General features: G+C 43.4%; 1 protein-coding gene across 1 annotated transcript; it reads right to left on the reverse strand.

Moving 5' to 3' along the window:
* Positions 1–6,107: 6,107 nt before the first annotated feature.
* LOC139308270 (tropomyosin-2-like) lies at positions 6,108–18,298 on the reverse strand. Its single transcript, XM_070931767.1, has 4 exons — positions 17,668–18,298; positions 14,395–14,449; positions 11,618–11,690; positions 6,108–6,288 (listed from the first exon to the last, which is right to left on the reverse strand). Exons 1-4 carry the CDS (start codon positions 18,274–18,276, stop codon positions 6,147–6,149), a joined length of 879 nt encoding a protein of 292 aa, XP_070787868.1. The 5' UTR covers positions 18,277–18,298; the 3' UTR covers positions 6,108–6,146.
* Positions 18,299–19,579: the final 1,281 nt, after the last annotated feature.

The raw sequence follows: 19,579 nt of genomic DNA on the forward strand, positions 1-19,579 counted from the left end.
TCCAGTGGGCAAGATCTGTGGTGCTTTATTACAGGGTCGGGTGGGGGACAAATTCAGGGACTGTAGCGATTGGGAAGAGGAGGAAGAGAGAGAGGCAGGAGAGGATTGACAGCAGACATGGAGAAGCTCGTGCCTTTATTTATTTATTTACTTGTTTGTTTATGTCAGTTTGGACAAGTGGTTAAGGTTCTAGGCAGAGGTGGGATTTACTTCCCTTCCCTTCGGCTTCGCAAATGTGAGAGCGTGCACGTGCTCTTTGCTTGTGCATTACGTCCGGGCAGGTGGGTGGAGCCTCCCGCAGTCACCATTACCAGTTCGCCCGAACCGGACAGAGCTGGCTGAATCCCACCTCTGATTCTACTAGGTAGGAACCAGGAAAGTGTGAGTTCTAGTCCCGCCTTAGGCCTGAAAGCCAGCTGGGTGACTTTGGGCCAGTCACTCTCTCTCAGTCCAACCCATCTCACAGAGTTGTTGTTGTGGGGAAAATAAAAGGAGAAAGGAGTACAGCTAGTCCTCAAGTTATGACCAGAATTGAGTCCAAAATTTAGGTGGCGAAGTGAAATGTTTGTTAAGTGAGTTTCTCCCATTTTATGACTTTTCTTGCCACATTTGTTAAGTGAATCACTGCTGTTTTTAAATGAGTAACACATGGTTGTTAAGGGAATGTGGTTTCCCCATTGACTTTGCTTGCCAGAAGGTCACGAAAGGGGATCACATGACCCTGGGGACACTGCAACCGTCGTAAACGTGAATCAGTTGTCAAGCATCCGAATGTAAATCACGTGACCATGGGGATGCTGCAACGGTCGTAAGTGTGAACAATGATCCCAAGTCACTTTTTTCAGTGCCATTGTAATTTCGAACGGTCACTAAGTGAATTGTTGTAAGCCGAGGACTACCTGAATTAGGAATATTCTCCACCTTGAGTGGGGAATAGTGGGTCTCTATAGAACCAGTGCGAACTGGGGGCAACCCCCCACTGGTCCTGAACCATATGACTCACAATGCAAGCTCTCTTGCATCAAAATTGTAAGCCTAACAGGGCAGCCCAAGCCAAGAAATCAGCTGCACAGAAGGCTTAAACTACTTTTATTAAGATCAATTAGGATAACAGAATCGGATTCTGCAAATCTGCAATTCTGCAAATTGGATTCTGCTGTACTTCCTCCTCGTCCTTATAGTTCTGTGAATTAGGGAAGTATTTGCCTGAGCCACTTCAAAATGGGATCTTGTTCAACCCTTTTCACCTAGGCCGGGGGGGGGGGTCTCCAAACTTGGAAACTTTAAGACTTGTGGACTTCAACTCATGCTGGCTGGGGAATTCTGGGAGTTGAAGTCCACAAATCTTAAAGTTGCCATGTTTGGAGATCCCTGGCCTAGGTAATAGATAAATATTGATAGATATTGATAGATAAATATTTTTCTATCAAGGTCTGCTTCCTTACTGCCCATGCTTGTATTGTTGTGGAATAATTAGACCAACACAACTTTTGTAGGTTAGTCAGAGACAGTGTATTGCGCAATAGGTTCAAAGCCCGTTTGTACATGAAGCTTTGAACAAAGACAGAACTTAGTTACAATGCTTTTATACCCTTCTAAGACAAAGGATTCTGCTGGCACATCAGTTTTCCATATATAGTTAACATACATTTGTTACATGATAATTGACACTTTTTAATTACCAAATTCCTACATTAATTTATAGTACATGAGATAATCTCAGCTAAACATCCTCCTCTTCTGTAATCACTGATGCATAGATTCATGGCTGGCCTTGGATTTATAAGTAACTTTTTGTTTCATATGGATGTCTGCATCCTTGACAGATAGGCCCCTCACTGATATATGTTGCCAAGAATGGAATTTAGCTGACAGTGTAATCTCTGAACAAGCACATTTCTTTCTTTATAATGTGAATAAAGAGGGCCCTTCAGTGATCATCTAGCTGGACCCGCATTACCTACATTAGTATCACTGATCTCTTCAGGAGATCTTTCTGGTTGATCTAGCCTAGACCTCCAATGGATTTCTTAATTTTCAGATTTGGGGCTGAACTCTGTTGGTGACGCAGCCCTTTCTCTGGACCCCATCTCCTTGGTAAAATGAGGACCCAGATTGTTAGAATATGCTGATATTTGTAAAGCACTCGTAACAGTGATGTAAAGCACTATGGAGCGGTATGTAAGTTTAAGTGTTACTGCTATCCTTGTTAGTGATGGAAATACATAATCAATATAATCATATGTAAAACAAAATGGAGTTTGTATTGTTTCTATCACCAAAAATCAAGGACTTACTCTTTCTTTAGGCTCTTCTCTTCTATTACAGTTTTGGGATATTTTTACTCACTTCAATGACACAGTCTGTTAAATATATCCTTGCTTCGGCATCGTCTGTCATGGCCTCGGGTCTGCCATCTCGCAATAGCAGACGCTTTCACGCCAGGTTAAAGGGATTTCCTTTCGTTGCAGCGGGTGATCGCCTTTCACCTTGCTCCCCCCCCCAGGCTTCCCCTTTATTTCGCGTGGCTCTCCAGGCTCTCCGTGCCCCGAAGGGTCCTCCAATCGTGAAAAATATCAGAGTTAAAGGATGGAGACCATTCTCTTTCCTCTGCACTGCCACAATGTCATCACCGGAAGCCTGTATTGTTTCTAAAATGTGTATTGTTTCTGCAATGCTTTATATAAGAAATAGAATTATAAGCTGTTTTGAAAAGTATAAGCTTTTACAGACAAATAAGCTAGAAGTGTCAAAACCGCAAAATGCCAGCTGTAACCACAAGTAGAAGAGCAAGAGCCTTGGTGGCGCAGCGGACTAAAGTGCTGTTAAAGTAGCACTTAGCTGCCAGTTGCCTGCAATTACTGCAAGTTCAAATCTCAACAGGCTCAAGGTTGACTGAGCCTTCCATCCTTCCGAGGTAGGTAAAATGAGGACCTGGATTGTGAGGGCAATAAGCTGACTTTGTATAAAAAAAGAACATTGCTTGGGGGGCCCGAAAGCCCTACTAAGCAGCTATATACAAAATATGAAGGCTATTGCTTAATGCATTGTAAGCCGCCCTGAGTCTCCGGAGAAGGGCGGCATATAAATCGAACCAATAAATAAATAAATAAATAAATAAATAAATAAAAGTTAACTAGGGTTAAAGGAAGAAGAAATGTTTTAAACAGGAAAAAGGGAGGGGGGAAGAAGTGGGGTTTTGTGTGAGTGTTCAAATTGATCAACTATGCTGTACTTCCTGAGACTGCTCAGGAAGATAAATCTATCTCAGTATCTACTTCTGTCCTACTATCGCAGCACCATTGAGAGTATCCTGACATAAGGCATTCTTGCATGGTATGGGAGCAGTTCTGTAGCGGACAAAAAAAAGCTCTACAGAGAATCATTAAAGCTGCACAGAATATCATCGGACTCCAGCTACCAGCCCTGGATGACATCTTCGAATCACGCTGTTTGAGAAAGTTGCATAACATTCTCAGAGACTCTTCCCATCCTGTTTACAATCTTTTTGGGCTGTTGCCTTCTGGCAGAAGATACAGAACAATTAAAACTCAGACCACACATTTTCTGAATAGTTTTTATCCCAGAGCTATAATTGCACTCAACAATGAACTAAAGGGCCACCATTGGTGAGCTGTTGGACAGTATTATTTGGTCTGTTATGTGGATGTTTGGGTGGTTTAGGGGTGGGGAATTGTGGTGGTGGGGAGTGTGTTTGGGGATTGTTATGTCTGTTGGACCTGGTTTTTGGATGCTAAGTGAATTTCGTTGTATGGATATACTGTGTATACACGTACAATGATAATAAAGTTATTATTATTATTGTTATTAACTGTTGTTCACTTCTTGTGTTCCCTTGTTTGCAAACATGTCATTAAACTCTTTGCTGATTTCAAGTAAAGTCTCAGGTAGTTCCATATACTATTAGAACTGTTATCACATTAGTATTTTGGAAGTTTTCTGGAAGGCCTACAGAGTGGATATGATAGTTACTTGTGAAGCAATTGGTGCCATGTGATGGGATGAGAGGGACAATGTGGAGTTTTATTGCATTTTATAAGTTTTAAACCTAAAACCATATGGAGGAATTGTAAATTGTTAGTTTGACTGAAGCTTCCATGGAGGGGCATAGAATCATGGAAGAATTAATTAAGGACACAATTGGGAGAATTATGCAAAAGCCCCATTGGATTAGGAAAATTGCTTGCCAAAATACTCCTTTTGCATGCCATTAATTATAATAACTGTAATTTAGAGATACAAGAGAAATAACTTTCACCAAAGGAAGGGTTGGTATATTATCCTCAACTATAAGAGAATGTCCAAACAAATTAAACCATGTTCATGAAGCTTAGCTCATATTACACAATGGCTGGATACCCAATCCAATTTTAGTAGATCCTACTTTGAAGTCCACAGAGACACAAATGATTCAAGACTGCCAAGTATTTGGGAAGGGTTAAATACAGATTTATTGTGGATAGTTCCTAGACAACAAACATCTGCCTTCAAGATGAGGACACAGTTATATAGATACGTATGCATTGTGTTTTTATTTCACATGTTGTGGTTTACTTGAAATATTAGTATATTCTATAAAATAATGGTAATAACAACATCTGTGCATTGACAACATTTCCACCTGTCAATTACAAAAGGCCACACTGCTTAGATCCACGTGTATGTTATGCCAATATATTATGACTTCCTCGGTTCTTGAGAAGAACGCAATGTGCCAGCTAAAGAACTGAAAAGTGATTTCACATTGCTGTGTTTATAATCATAGTAACAGAAAATGAAGAAGCCAAAGTGCTCTGGGACTTAAGAATTCAAACAGGCACTTGCCACATAACATGCCAGACTTAACAATTGTTGATAAGAAAAACAAAGTTCGGATAGTGGATGGAGATAGTACCTGGAGACAACAGAAGAGAAGAGAAAGAACAGAGCAGATGACAAAATACAAAGACCTGCAAATAGAAATAGAGAAACTGTGGCAAAAGAAAGCAAAGATAGAGTACTGTTAATACAGGTAGTCCTCGACTTATGACCACAGTGGAGCCCAAAATTTCATTTGTTAAGTGAATGTTGTCCCATTTTACGACCTTTCGTGTCACAGTTGTTAAATGAATCCCTGCAGTTGTGACGTTAGTGCCACAATTGACTTTGCTTGTCAGAAGGTTGCAGAAGTTGATTGCATGGCCCCGGGACACTGCAACTCATCATAAATACGAGTCAGTTGCTGATCAGGGATGCTTCAATGATTGCAAGTGGGAAAGTAAGTCAATTCTTTTTCAATGCCGTTGGAACTTTGAACGGCCACTAAACGAACTGTTGTAAGTGGAGGACTACCTGTAATAGGAATCTTGGCGACAATCCCAAAACAACTGGAGTACCATTAAAGGAGAATATTTGTAGTTCCGGATCCTTGATGCTCTGTGTTTGGTTGGAGCACTCCTTGAACACCATCGGCATTGAGAAAATCACCACCAGTCAATTGCAAAAGGCAGCTTTTCTCAGAACAGCTTACATTCTACGACAATCAGGACGCAACACCATCAGACTTCCACATCTGCCTATCCCAAGACCTTGGGAAGGACTTGATACTGTAGGTGGATAAAAATGCCAAATCCAGTCCAAACATCTGGCTGACTATGTGACCAACCATAATAGCAATAGCAATAGCATTTAGACTTATACACCGCTTCACAGTGCTTTTACAACCCTCTCCAAGAGGTTTACAGAGTTCAGTCTATTGCCCCCAACAATCTGGGTCCTCATTTTACCGACCTCGGAAGGATGGAAGGCTGAGTCAACCTTGAGCCTGGTGAGATTTGAACTGCCAAACTACAGGCAGCCGGCAGTCAGCAGAAGTAGCCTGCAGTACTGCACTCTAACCACTGTGCCACTGTGGCTCTAAATAATACATTTAAAGTACAGCTTTAAAACGATTTAGGAATTTTTTTTTTTAAATAAAAAAATAAAAATATATCTCTGTTGGGAAACAAACCCAATGCTTGACAAAGACATTTATATTTCAAATAGGCAAGTAAAAAGGAGTAGTGTTTCTTTTCCCACAAGCAGTACTTTGTTTTTAAGCTGCCGCCATATCCACAGTTTCTTCCAGGACTTCTTGAATGGCAATGCTAATCTTGCCAGCAACATTTGACACAGCAGATGAAAAGGAGAAGAATCACAAACACCCAGACCACGATAGATCCATTATCAGTGGAACTCTTTTCCTGCTGCTGGCTTCTAATTTGAAAATGTAGGTTCTGGTACTGCTCTCTAGAAGAGAAAGGAAGAGACCAGGCACTGGTTATGTCATTGCAGTCACCTCTTAACTCTTTTGATCCAACCCCATAAATACTCCTCAAAGGGTTCATTAGAGTCTATTGATTGGACCGTACAGTTGCCTGTAATAACAGGTCTCTTGACAAATGATTTCCCTCCATACCAGAGGTGGGTTTCAGCAGGTTCTGACCAGTTCTGGAGAACCGATAGCAGAAATTTTGAGTAGTTTGGAGAACCGGTAGTAAAAATTCTGACAGGCCCCGTCCCCATCTATTCTCTGCCTCCCAATTCTCAGCTGATCAGGAGGAAATGGGGATTTTGCCGTAACCTTCCCCTGGAGTGGGGTAGGAATGGAGATTTTACAGTATCCTTCCCCTGCCACGCCCAGCAAGGCACGCCCACCAAGCCATGCCACACCCACCAAGCCACGCCCACAGAACCAGTAGTAAAAAATTTTGAAACCCACCATTGCTCCATACCCATATCACAGAGACCTGGACTATAGAATTGTTTCCATCTCTTATACCACTTTGTTTTATTTTATGTTATTTATTTATTTATTTATTTATTTATTTAAATTTGATTTATATGCCGCCCTTCTCCGGAGACTCAGGGCGGTTTACAATGCGCTAAGCAATAGCCTTCATACTTTTGTATATTTATACAAAGTCAGCTTATTGCCCCCACAACTGGGTCCTCAATTTACCTACCTTAGAAAGGATGGAAGGCTGAGTCGACCTTGAGCCTTGGTGAGATTTGAACTTACAGTAATTGCAGACAGCTGTGTTAATAACAGGGTGCTTTAGACCACTGTACTATCAAGGCTCTTATTAAGAAACAGAGGATGGGAACTAATCAAAGAGAAAAACCAACTGGCCAGAGGTGGGTTTCAGCAGGTTCTGACCAATTCTGGAGAATCAGTAGCAGAAATTTTGAGTAGTTTGGAGAACCGGTAAATACCACCTCTGACTGGCCCTGCTCCCATCTATTCTGTGCCTCCCGAGTCCCAGCTGATTGGGAGGAAATGGGGATTTTGCAGTAACCTTCCCCTGGAGTGGGGGGGGGGAATGGCGATTTTGCCATGCCCACAAAGCCACGCCCACAGAACTGGTAGTAAAAAATGTTGAATCCCACCACTGTAACTGGCCCCTCATGTGCCACAATTGCCTCCAGAGTTGAAGGCTGAGAATTCTTGGAGATGGCATTTCAAAACATAGGGAGTTGCCCAATTGAGGAATGAGGGGTTTATTATTTTATCATTTATTTATTTATTTTAAAGATGCGTAAGGGTGCCCATCTTAAACACAACTCTGGGTGGCTCACAATAATCAACAACCATAAGTATAAATTCATAAACCATATAAACCTGGTGCCTCAGTTATTCCCTTGGGATGCCTCACAACCAGCTCCAGATAGATTCATTTTATATCAGTGCCTGGGTAGAAAACCAGATCTTAATGGCTGTAAGTTTAGGGGCTCCAGCTTTGTTAGCAAAAAAATGTAGTTTTTGAAAGTAATGATACCTGCTTCTGATACTTATGCAGCCAAGCTGCAACAGGACTTAGGGATGGGTGGGAAGAAAGCAGCTACTTTGATGGATTGCAGAGAGGTGTGATGTTCACAACTCCGTGTGCTCCAAAGCTCTTTTTGAAATTAGGTCTGAAACGGCAGGGTCCTAATCAGCATGGTCCTGATGTTGCTTTAAGGTTAGGGAAAGTCTGGAGATCAAAAGAAATAACGGAGCCAGGAATACTATAGTCCTTTTTTTTTCCTTTTAACAAATTTAGCCAAGTGACAGTGAACTGTGGAATTGTCATTTATATATAAAAAGGAATTGTTATGGTTTCTAAAGTAAATGCTTAACATGTGCTAAATGGAAAATTATAAGCTGTTTTGACACCAGATAAGCAGCTAACAGCTAAATGTCAGTTAACACTGCGAGTAGAGGAAACACAAAGATAAAAATAGAACTTATGCTAGGAAAAACTAGGGTAGGTTACAGGGGTAGGTTCTAATTTTTTTACTACCGGTTCTCTGGGCGTGGCATATTTTGTGGGCATGGCATATTTTGTGGGCGTGGCTTGATGGTCATGTGACAATTATTTAGGATTTAGCAGAGGTACTGGTCTACCAGGCTTTTAACTGCTTGCAGAGCTGTACCGGTCTACCCATTTACTTTTGCAGGCACTGTTCTACTCATGTATTTTTGCAGGCACTGGTCTACCCATTTATTTTTGCAGGCACTGATCTACTCATGTATTTTTGCAGGCACTGGTCTACCCATTTATTTTTGCAGGCACTGGTCTACTCATTTGTTTCTTTTAACACTGATCAGCTGTAGGGCGGCCCTTTGAAGCCCCCCATCATCTGGGACTCAGGAGGCAGCAATAGATTGGGTGTGGGGCCAAATAAAAGGTAAGAATAACGCGGGGGGTGAGGGGGCGGGGGCGGGTAGAACCAGTTCGGTGATGTCATATCGTCACCGCTACCGGCTTGGCAGAACCGGGCCGAACCGGGAGGAACCCACCACTGGTAGGTTATGGTTTAACTGTTAAACTGGCAATGTGACACAGGTGACATTATATGGAAGTAGGTTCCATATAAGGTAGATGTCTTTGATAGGATGCTGTACCAAAGGGGGAGCAAGCTTGTGTAAGGGGATAAGAAGCTGATGAACCCCTCATTCTGGGTCCACCTTGTGTGAACCAGTGTTTGCAAATACGTGAATCAATCCTTTGCTGCTTCTGAGTTATGGTCTCGAGTAGTTCCGTCTGAGAACTTGTACTGTTTCTAACAGAATCTAATCTCAGCTGATGAAGACCCAAAAGTAAGGGGTGTCAAACTGGTGGCCCATGGACCGGATGCGTCACGCACAGGCCATGCCCATCCCAGCTCCGCAAATGGGAAAAATGTCACGAAATGTCATGCAGCGAGTTTGACACCTGTGATCTATATTGCCATCATGGCCTGTGGTTTAGCCTGGAAATGAAGCAGGGTGCTGGAAGAAATTTCCCCACTTCCATGGAGGAAAAATCTATTAGGAACGGCTAAGCAGAGATACATACATTTAAGTCCATCTCTGCTTAGTAAATGCTGTGAATTTTCACTCTGCTTAGTAAAAACTGGAACAGAGAGGGCAACTGAATTATGCATGCCATGCCATTGCTATTTGATAAAGAATCATAAAGTGGATCTTTTTTTTTTTATTATTATTATTTTTTTTAAATTTGATTTATATGCCGCCCTTCTCCGAAGACTCAGGGCGGCTTACAATGCGTTAAGCAATAGCCTTCATCCTTTTGTATATTTATACAAAGTCAGCTTATTGCCCCCACAACTGGGTCCTCAATTTACCTACCTTAGAAAGGATGGAAGGCTGAGTCAACCTTGAGCCTTGGTGAGATTCGAACCCTGCAGTAATTGCAGGCAGCTGGTCTTAATAACCAGCTTAATAACAGGGTGCCTTAAACCCCTGTACTACCAAGGCTCTTCATGAAATACCTTATTCTGGAACCCCTAGTTAGGTTGCTGTATCGGCAGACTGAAAATGTTGAGCTAGATCAGTGTTTCTCAACCTTGGTGACTTCTAAATGTGCGGACTTCAACTCCCAGATTTCCCTAGGCAGCATGAGTCAAATGCATATAAAAAGGTTGTATAACGTATTAGTGGAAATAGATTCAGAAACAGAGCTAGTCAAGGATTGTATGATAAAATGGGCACAGAATATAGGTGAACCAATAATGATGGAAACATGGGAAAAGATATGGGTTTAGAAATGTAAGATTTACACAAGCCCAAAATTTAAAAGAGAACTTTTATAAAATGTTTTATAGATGGCATTTAGATCCAAAAAAACTAGCCTGTATGTATCCAAATTTACAACCTAAGTGTTGGCAATGTGAGTGTGAAGATGCTACATATTTTCATATATGGTGGACATGTAAAAAAATTAAGGCTTTTTGGATAAAAATATGGTGGATTATTCAAAATATTTTAAAGAAAAAGATTAAATTTGCACCACAGGTTTTTTTGTTGGGAATAGTTACAGATTGTACTGTAATAGAGACTAAATTGGTTTTGAATTTAATAACAGCTGCCAGGTTACTGGTGGCACAGTATTGGAAGAAGGAAGATCCACCTACCATTGAGGAATGGACACTAAAAGTTGTGCATTTGGCAGAGATGGCAAAAATTTCATCATATCTTAAAGACCATTCAGATGAAAGATACATATCAGAATGGGGAAGATGGATCGACTATATTCAAAAAAAGTATCAGAACAAGAAGATTCATATAGCTTATGAATGAAATATTTTTAATTTTTAGTTTATGCTTATAGTTTTTGAGTTATAAGGAGTTAAAGACCTAGGGAGAATATGAAGTCAACAATTTGTTAGCATATTTTAGTTTTATGTTTGTGAATGCTATACCCTGTGCCTGTTCTGGGAAGTCTAGGGAGGGGGGTGGGGGGGGAAGTGGGGGAGGGGTTGAGGGGGGAAGGGTGGGTGGGGAGAAAATGTTTGTATTTCTTATAAAACTTTTCAATAAAATAAATTAATAAATAAATGTGCGGACTTCAACTCCCAGATTTCCCTAGGCAGCATGATGCTGGGAGTTGACATCCACACATACAAGTTACTAAGGTTGAAAAATGCTGATGTCAGCATTTTAATGCTGCCATAAAGAGGAGGAGACGAGGCTTGACTTTTCACCTACTTATTTTCTCTGTAGATAATATCCCCTAGGAGATGGGATGGGAGGGGGACATTCCTGGGGTTGAAGGCAGGAGCTGGGAAGCCTGACTTGGAAGATGGCCAATGAGAAGATGAGAATTGGGGAATGGAAAGGGAAGGGTTTGGGGTCAGAGGGTTAGTATCAGCTACGACGAAGTCGGGGCCAGATCTGTCGTACTCAATAAATGGAATATTTCAGCAAAGATTAATTGTTTGGGAGTGCAATTTATTTGAGATGACATCGAAACCTGACAGCTGAGCTAAATGAATATCCCAGAATAACGTTTAGTAAGAATGACAGCTGTATAAATCTATTTTAAAACATACATTAATTGAAACATAATTTTTCAAGTATTTGGCTGGCCATTGTATGAAAAGGATTCTGGGCAGAATGGCATCCATTGGTCTGACACCAGTACCTTTGTTTTGTTCTTAATTTTAAGGACTTTTAGCAGCCGTTCCTGGTCCTTGGGACGTTGTGGGCTCTAGGAAAAGGGGATTTTCCCTAGAAACATCTGGCTGGCTGTTTCTGGATGCAGGATATGAAGGACCTGTGAATCCCAGCAACAAGCAAAATTCTGTTTGTTACCTTTCAGGTCTAAAATTGTCTTGGTTTCTCTGTTTCTCTTGTTTAATCTGCCTCTCAAGCTCTGCTATTTTACCTAAAAAGAAAAAGGAAAATACTATGTTACCCAGATGGTATTTCACTTCCTCTTATACATACATGCAAGGCATAGGGTCACAAAAGGAGAATCCATTGTTGCTGAACTACGTGTTCCCAGCATTCCATCTATTAGCAATGCAGGCTAACATGGGGCCCACTATAGGTGGCTTCACCCAGCTTAAACCCACACACGTTGGCACTAAAAAGACCTTTCCCTTCTCGCATTTTACCATGCTGTCAGTTCCTTTCACGTTGCCTTCACCTGATCCCCAGCCCATGTCATAAGACAGCTTTTCGAAACTGCTAAATTTGGAAAGAACACCGGGAAGTGCTAAGTAATGCCAAAGAACACCAAAGTAAGTGGACATGGGCTGCATGCACTTTTAAAACTGCCTAGTGGCAAGTTTGGCTATTGAAATAAGCTGGCAGAGGTTAGGATTTCAGAACGAGTGCTAAACCAATACTCTCCTGAAACCCTGGTGCAGAAAATCATCACCCCCCCACCCAAAAAATGAAATATTTTGGGAAATATTAAAAAGGCATAATATTTTATTTCCCTCAAGTAGAAATGGAGAAACATGCTCTTGGAGACAGGAAAGCAGCCCCCAGGTCTTTCTTAATAGCCCCAACAGTTGCTGAGGCCAGCTTTTAGAAATGCAGATTTGGTAATCCATTCAAGATAGGATAATTAGAAGCAGCCATTACCCAAGATCCAACAAAGGAAAAAGCCATTAAGCCACAATAGGAATTGCCCAGCACTCTTTCAAAACACAAGCCCGTTCACTGCATCACCCTCACAAACTTCAACCAAATTTATCTCAGACAAACACCTAGGATTTGTGATTTGCCTATAGAACCAGCGATGACCCCTACATAACCCCTACATGGTCCCATGGAAATCTGACAACAGCCAATAGAATACATGTTCTTGCACAGGAACAGGAAGCTCAAGTGCAAAACCCAAGAGAAGGTATAAAAACCCTTCACTCTCAACTCCAGGTGGTCAGCTGCCCAGAACCCATGCGGTTCTTCCTCTTCATTAAACCATCTTTCCAATCAGCCTCCATGTTTTCAGTGTCTTTCTCCCAGATTGGAACTGAACCAGATGGATATTTCTCCAACACTGGTAAAGCAGAAAGGCATGGATCTAACTATCTGTATAAACTTGCCACTTTAAAGCTTTTAGAGATAAGTGAGTGCGCTTGGTGGCGCAGTGGTTAGAATACAGTACTACAGGCAAATTCTGCTCACAACCTGGAGTTTGTTGTGAGCTGACTCAAGGTTGATTCAGCCTTCCATCCTTCCGAGGTCAGTAAAATGAGGACCCCAATTGTTGGGGGCAATATGCTGATTCTGTAAACTGTTTAGAGAGGGCTATAAAGTACTGTGAAGCAGTATATAAGTTTAAAGTGGCAAGTTTTGACCTGAAGTTCAATGCATGCTATGTAGAGCAGGCCTACAGCAGGTCTACAGCCAAACCTGTATTCTCTTGCTTTGCTGTGGGCAGTAAAGCAAGATTAGCAACTTCAGCCATTTGCCAACACTGAGCAGCAATCCATGGCCATCTCACATTGCAGTTGTGAACTGCGAATGGTCTCCCATTATCTGGCGATATTCAGAAAGATGGAAAGCAACAAAACCATTAAATCAGTATTTCTCAACCCTGGCAACTATAAGATGTGTGGATTTCAAGGCTTGAACTCTACACATTTTAAAGTTTCCAAGGTTGAGAAATACTGCATTAACTATTACTTATAGCAGGGATGTCAAATTTGATTTCATTGGGGCCACATCAGGGTTGTGTTTGACCTCAGGGGGCTGAGTGGGCGTGGCTGGGGTGGACATGGCCAGCTCGACATCCTCCAGCTCGTGACTCTCCCAGGCTGTTTTCACTGGCAGAGGACTTGCAGGAGGCCATCACAGCTGTTGTGGTTCGCCAGCAGCCTGTGGAGCTGGCAGCAGAGTCAGACGGCGATGAGGCTGAGGAAGAGGTTGACAGTAGAGAGGCAGAGGAACAGGAGGGGCCTGTTCCTAGTGCACATATGAGAAGAGCTGCCAGAAGACAAGAGCACCTAAAGCAAAGAGGATGACTCAAGAGATGATTGGCCCCTCCCATAAGGCTTAAAAGACCAGCAACGGCTCTTGGGCTCTTTGTCGGAAAACAACGTTGATAGTATTGCTGCACTTATCTCTTGTCGGCGTCTTCTGCTTTTGAACTTTTGCCAAGAGAAGCCTTTGGCAGTTTGTCTAATTGTACCAAGGTTGGTGATTAGACTGAAGAATTTGTGTTATGAAGAGTTTGTTTTAAGTTAGTTTGGACTACGCTGAGAATGAATTCATTCTCAGCTGTTCTAATAAAGTCTGTTTGTTTTGGAACTGTTTGCATCGATTACTACCTACTTGGGCCTGGGTCACAACAACAGCCAAAAAAGGAGCCCTGGAGGGCCACAAGCAGTCCTCCCGAATGCCCTTTTCACTGGCAGAGGCATCACGGGCCAGTCCTTCGCTGTTTCCAGGGCAGCCCCATGGCCCAGATCTAAGCACCCCGCGGGCCACATCCGGCCCCCAGGTCTTAAAGTTTGACACCCCTGATTTATAGTAATTGTATTCAGTTTTCTGCCAACTTAAGGATGAGTGGAAAGTTGTTTAACCTGGAAGTGGAGAAAGTCCTGTATTAAGTCAGCCACATGGTTATCACTTACCTTCGTATTCTCTAGTTTTACTACCTGGAGACTTGAGTTCTTCTTCCAACGTGTTCTAATGGGGGGAAAAAAACCAACACAAAATGGAATGATCACGTGATTCAAAAAGGAGTATTTTGCTCTACTCATTACCAAAGAACATGAAGAAATAAGGTGTATCACGTGATAATCAGTTAGATGTCTAGAATTAGGAAATAAATGCCATAATAGCCGGGACCTCAGAACTGCATATACTTATTGGCAGTGGTGGGATTCTACCGGTTCTAGGCGGTTCGGCCAAACCGTTTGTTAAATTGCTGGCTCGCCCTGCCCCTTACCCAATAAATAGTGGGGGCGGGGCGGGGCGAGGGGCAGGCGAGCCAGTAATTTAACAAACGGTTCAGTGTTTTTTTGCAATTTATTGGCCTTGCAGCACACCGAACCGTTTGTTAAATTGTTGGCTCGCCCGCCCGTCGCCCTGCCCCGCCTCCCACCCGTGCGGCGTCAGCCTACCCTAGCCCAGGGCTGGGCAATTGTGGCTCTTTTACAACCTGTGGACTTCAACTCCCGCCTAGCCCATTCAGGGGAATTGTGGAGAATTCTGGGAGTTGAAGTCCACAAGTCTTAAAGCCGCCAAGGTGGGAGACATCTGCTGTTACACTATAGAATCCTTTCAAGCATGAAGATGGCCAAGTATCCTCCTTGAGAGACAACAGTTGAATATCAGGAGGGCTGTTGGAGGGCAGGGCTATATTTGGAAATTTTTGCATTTTTGCAGGTGGTGCAGTACAATCTGGTGTCTGCAATGGAGAGCAAAATCCGGCATCAGGATTCCACCTTGGTATATTTGTGGCGCAAGGCAGCCCTCATCTCCTGCCGCTTGGGACTTGGAGCGGTAAACAGCGTCTGGTTTGGGGAGCAGCCGGATTTTGCTTTCCATTGCTCTCTCAGCCCCCTGCAAGCTCTCGTCTCTCGAGAAGCGCTCCCTGAAGTGGGGCGGGAAACTTTGGTTGGGCTTCTCGAAAGATGAGAGCTTGCAGGGGGCCGAAAGAGCAATGGAGAGCAAAATCCGGCTGCTCCCCGAACCAGACGCTGTTTACCGCTCCGAGTCGGCAGGAAACGAGGGCTGCCTTGCGCTGCAAATATACCAAGGCGGAATCATGATGCTGCACTTACAGCAGAGAGAAGAAGCTGGATTTTGATCTCCATTGCAGACACCAGATCGGCCCCCTGCAAGAGAATGAGAGAGAGAGTGTGGGGGAGAGAGAGAGAAAGAGAAAGGGGGGGGAGAGAGAAAGAGAATGAGAGAAAGAGGGGGAGAGGGATTCAAATTTTTTTTACTACCGGCTCTGTGGGTGTAGCTTGGTGGGTGTGGCAGAGGAAGGATACTGTAAAATCTCCATTCCCTCCCCACTCCAGGAGAAGGATACTGCAAAAATCCCCATTTCCTCCTGATCAGCTGGGATTTGGGAGGCAGAGAATAGATGGGGGCGGGGCCAGTCAGAGGTGGTATTTACCGGTTCTCCGAATTACTCAAAATTTCTGCTACCGGTTCTTCAGAACTGGTCAGAACCTGCTGAATACCACCTCTGTTTCACACTTATGACATTTGTGGCAGCCCCATGATTCTGGGATCAAAATCCAGATGCTTGGCAACTGGTTCATACTTATGACCATTGCTGTGCCATTGCACATTGCCCTTTTGCAACCTTCTGACAAGCAAAATCAATGGGGGAGAGCCAGATTCACTTACCAACCCTGTTACTAAGTTATCAGCTGCAGTGATTCACTTAGCAACGGTGGCAAGAAATGGGGGAAAACTCACTTAACAGATGTCTCACTGAACAACAGAAATTTTGGGCTCAATTGTGGTCATAAGTCAAGAACTACCTGTATTACAACAATGTCTTCAACTTCCCTAAATCTTTTGGGAGGATCTGTTGGTCAAAAGTATCACAGCAACAACAATACTGATGTATGTACATATGTAAAAATGTGAAAAGATATATGGAGAGAGTTTTGTAGGGTGATCCTAAAGAGAGAGGGGGGGGGAAAGGGGGGGGAGTGCCATTTATGCATCCCTTCTTTTTCAGACAGCAATTTGTCTTCTGCATTCACATCTCTTTCTTGCACTTCCAGATGGGTTCACAGGCTGCAATAATTTGGGGATCTCCAATCAAACCTGCATTCTCCAAGATGGCACTTTGTAAATGTGTTGGCGATGCCCAGAACTCCTATACAGTTAGTCCTTAACATACGACCATAATTGAGTCAAACATTTCTTTAACTAAGCAGGACAGTTATTAAGTGAGTTTTGCCCCATTTTACGACCTTTCTTGCCGTAATTGTTAAATGGATTGCTGCAGATGTTTAAGTTAGTAACACGGCTGTTATGTGAATTTGGCTTCCTTTCTGACTTGCTTATCAGAAAGTCGCAGAAGGGGATCATGTGAGTCCCTGGGACACTGCAGCCATCGTAAATACATGCCAGTTGCCGAGTTTGTACGAAGTTTGATCATGTGGGGATGCTACAACGGTCGTATGAAAAACAGTCATAAGACACTTTTTTCAGGGCCGTTGTAATTTTAAAGGGTCACTAAATGAATGGTTGTAAGTCGAAGACTACCTGTACAAGCGGATTTTGAAGTAGCACCCCAGATCAGGGGTGAAATTCAGCAGGTTCTGACAGGTTCTGGAGAATCAGCAGCGGAAATTTTGAGTAGTTCAGAGAACCGGCAAATATCACCTCTGGCTGGCCCCAGAATGGGGTGGGAATGGAGATTTTGCAATATCCTCCCCCCAGGAGTGGGGTGGGAATGGAGATTTTGCAATATCCTCCCCCCAAGAGTGGGGAGGGAATGGAGATGTTGCAATATCCTTCCCCCAGGAGTGGAGAGGGAATGGGAATTTTGCAGTATCCTTCCCCTGCCACGCCCACCAAGCCACACCACACCCACCAAGCCATGCCCACAGAACCGGTAGTAAAGGTAGGTAAATTGAGGACCCAGTTGTGGGGGCAATAAGCTGACTTTGTATAAATATACAAAAGGATGAAGGCTATTGCTTAGCGCATTGTAAGGCGCCCTGAGTCTCCGGAGAAGGGCGGCATATAAATCAAATAAAATTAAAAAAAAAAGCTGGTTGGAACAAAATAAGCCACTCTGCTAGGTCCAAAAATGACATCATGCTCGTTTATTCTAACCTTACTTTACAATATCCCCCCCCCTTTTTTCCTTTTTTTTTTTTATTCTAATCTTACTTTACAATGAATCTCTCCCCCCCTCCCCCATTTACCAGCTGTTTCTGGCAAGAATCTCTCTGCTGCTGAATCTTTCGGAGGTCCTCCCTTTCCTTCTCCAGTTGATTCTGTAAACTTTGGGCTTTCTCCTTTTCCTTCTCCAGTTGATTCTGTAAACTTCGGGCTTTCTCCTTTTCCTTCTCCAGTTGATTCTGTAAACTTTGGGCTTTCTCCTTTTCCTTCTCCAGGAGCTGTCTGGTTAGTACAAGGGATTGGTTGAAACCTGACAATTCCTTGCTCAGGGCATCCGCTTCTTCTTGTTTTTTTTTCAAAAGTTGCAAAGATTTTTCTTGAGTCTGGTTCATAATATTCTTGAGCTTCTGCATCTTCTTTTCCATCTTGATCAGTTGCTCCTTCAGAATCACTTTTTCCGGCTCCACTTGGGAGATGTTGTGAGGCAACTTGGGTTGGTCTTTAGGGCACTTCCCGACTAGCTCTGGTGGGGCCCGTGAGTAGTGAATGATAGATAAAGTAAGCACGATGACAGTGACAAGGATGAACCAAAAGTACTTTCTCACACATGTCCTACAGATGTCCCAGAAACTGTGGTCCTTTAGACTCTCCATGCGCTTGGAACACTGAGGGCATGTTAGCAATCCACCCATGTCGGTTGAAAGCCGAGAGACACAGAAATTCTGGCTGCCTCTTTAAGAGAAAGATTCTGCTCTCCCTTTTAATGGTCCCATTTAATGCATCCTCCTCCCCTTTTTGCGCGTCCTCGTGATTTGGAAGAAACAGCTCCAGCAGCCAGCAGAAACGAAAGTGATCTCTCAGCTCGGAGTGTCAAAATAAATAAATAAATGAAGAGCCAGCAAAGAGCAGTTTTCCAAAACGATGCCTCAAATGGAGAAGAAGGAGAAACTAAACTACACTCAAGAGAGATTGCTGTGGTGACGGCAATGGATTTTCCCGGCCACTTAAAAGTCAACAAAAGGGTTTAAACCAACAATTTCTGTTTCTTTTTTGTTCTGATTTCTGTTTCTTTTTGTTTTGCCCCTTTCTGAGTCATGAAAAGCATTTCCCCATGATCTATGCATAAAGTGAGGAGCAGCAGCTGCAGCATCCCTGCTAATCTCCTTCTGATGAGCTTCCACCCATTTCCTGTCCTGCTCTTTGGTGCTTTGGAATAGAGTCTCCAACAGGGGTGGGCTTCAAAAATTTTAATAAGGAGTTCTGTGCCCGGTTGCTGAGTGGGCGTGGCCATGGTGGGCATGGTTTAGTCGGCCTCCTGCACCACAGCGGGGTGGGCATCTTTGCCCTCCCCGGGCTCTGGAGGCTTTCCTCGAGCCTCCAGGAGGGCAAAAATGGCCTCCCCAGACTCTGGAGGCTGGAAACAGGCTTGTTTCAAACTTCAGGTAGGCCCGTTTTTTCCCCTCCCTGAGCCTCCGCGCACACCTTGCACTTACCTGCATCCAAACGGGCCGTGTGGGGTCTCCTGGGAGGGGTGGGGTGGGCAGAGCCAGCCAGGAGTGGCATTTGGGTATTCTCTGAACTGCACAGAATCTTAGCTAGAGGTTCTCCCGAACCCCCAGCAGCCCCCCTAGTTTCCAACCGTGGCAACTTTAAGCCTGGTGGACTTCCAAGTTGCCAAGGTTGGAGACCCCTGCTTTGGAGAATGAATCAACACCCTCTTCCCTGTGACAGCCCTTTCAAGTACTGGATGACAGCTATCACGTCACCTCTAAGCCTTCTCTACGGAAGGGCTAATACTTAGTCTCTTTGATGGTATGAACACCCCATCATTTTGAAGACAGCCACATTCTGCATAGAGAGGTTCACTGGTTTGAGAGAGGGGTAAAAGAATCCATCTGTGTTAGAATCGAGCAGCCCTCTCTCAATAGACGAGGAGGGATAAGACATCCACCTATTTCCAGTCTACAATGCCACAACCAACTCAGGTGACCCTGA

Source organism: Pituophis catenifer, unplaced genomic scaffold (assembly GCF_029215685.1).
Source record: "Pituophis catenifer annectens isolate HBS135680 unplaced genomic scaffold, rPitCat1.0.hap2 SCAF_1, whole genome shotgun sequence".
NCBI classification, from domain to species: domain Eukaryota; kingdom Metazoa; phylum Chordata; class Lepidosauria; order Squamata; family Colubridae; genus Pituophis; species Pituophis catenifer.

Excerpts from the sequence above, each read along its gene's own strand:
- LOC139308270 (XM_070931767.1), bottom strand. The coding sequence starts at position 18,276 with ATGGGTGGATTGCTAACATGCCCTCAGTGTTCCAAGCGCATGGAGAGT. Across the intron at positions 14,450-17,667 it reads ATTCTTGCCAGAAACAGCTG|AACACGTTGGAAGAAGAACT; the intron begins GTAAATGGGGGA and ends TCCCCCCATTAG. Across the intron at positions 11,691-14,394 it reads TAAAACTAGAGAATACGAAG|GTAAAATAGCAGAGCTTGAG; the intron begins GTAAGTGATAAC and ends TTTTCTTTTTAG.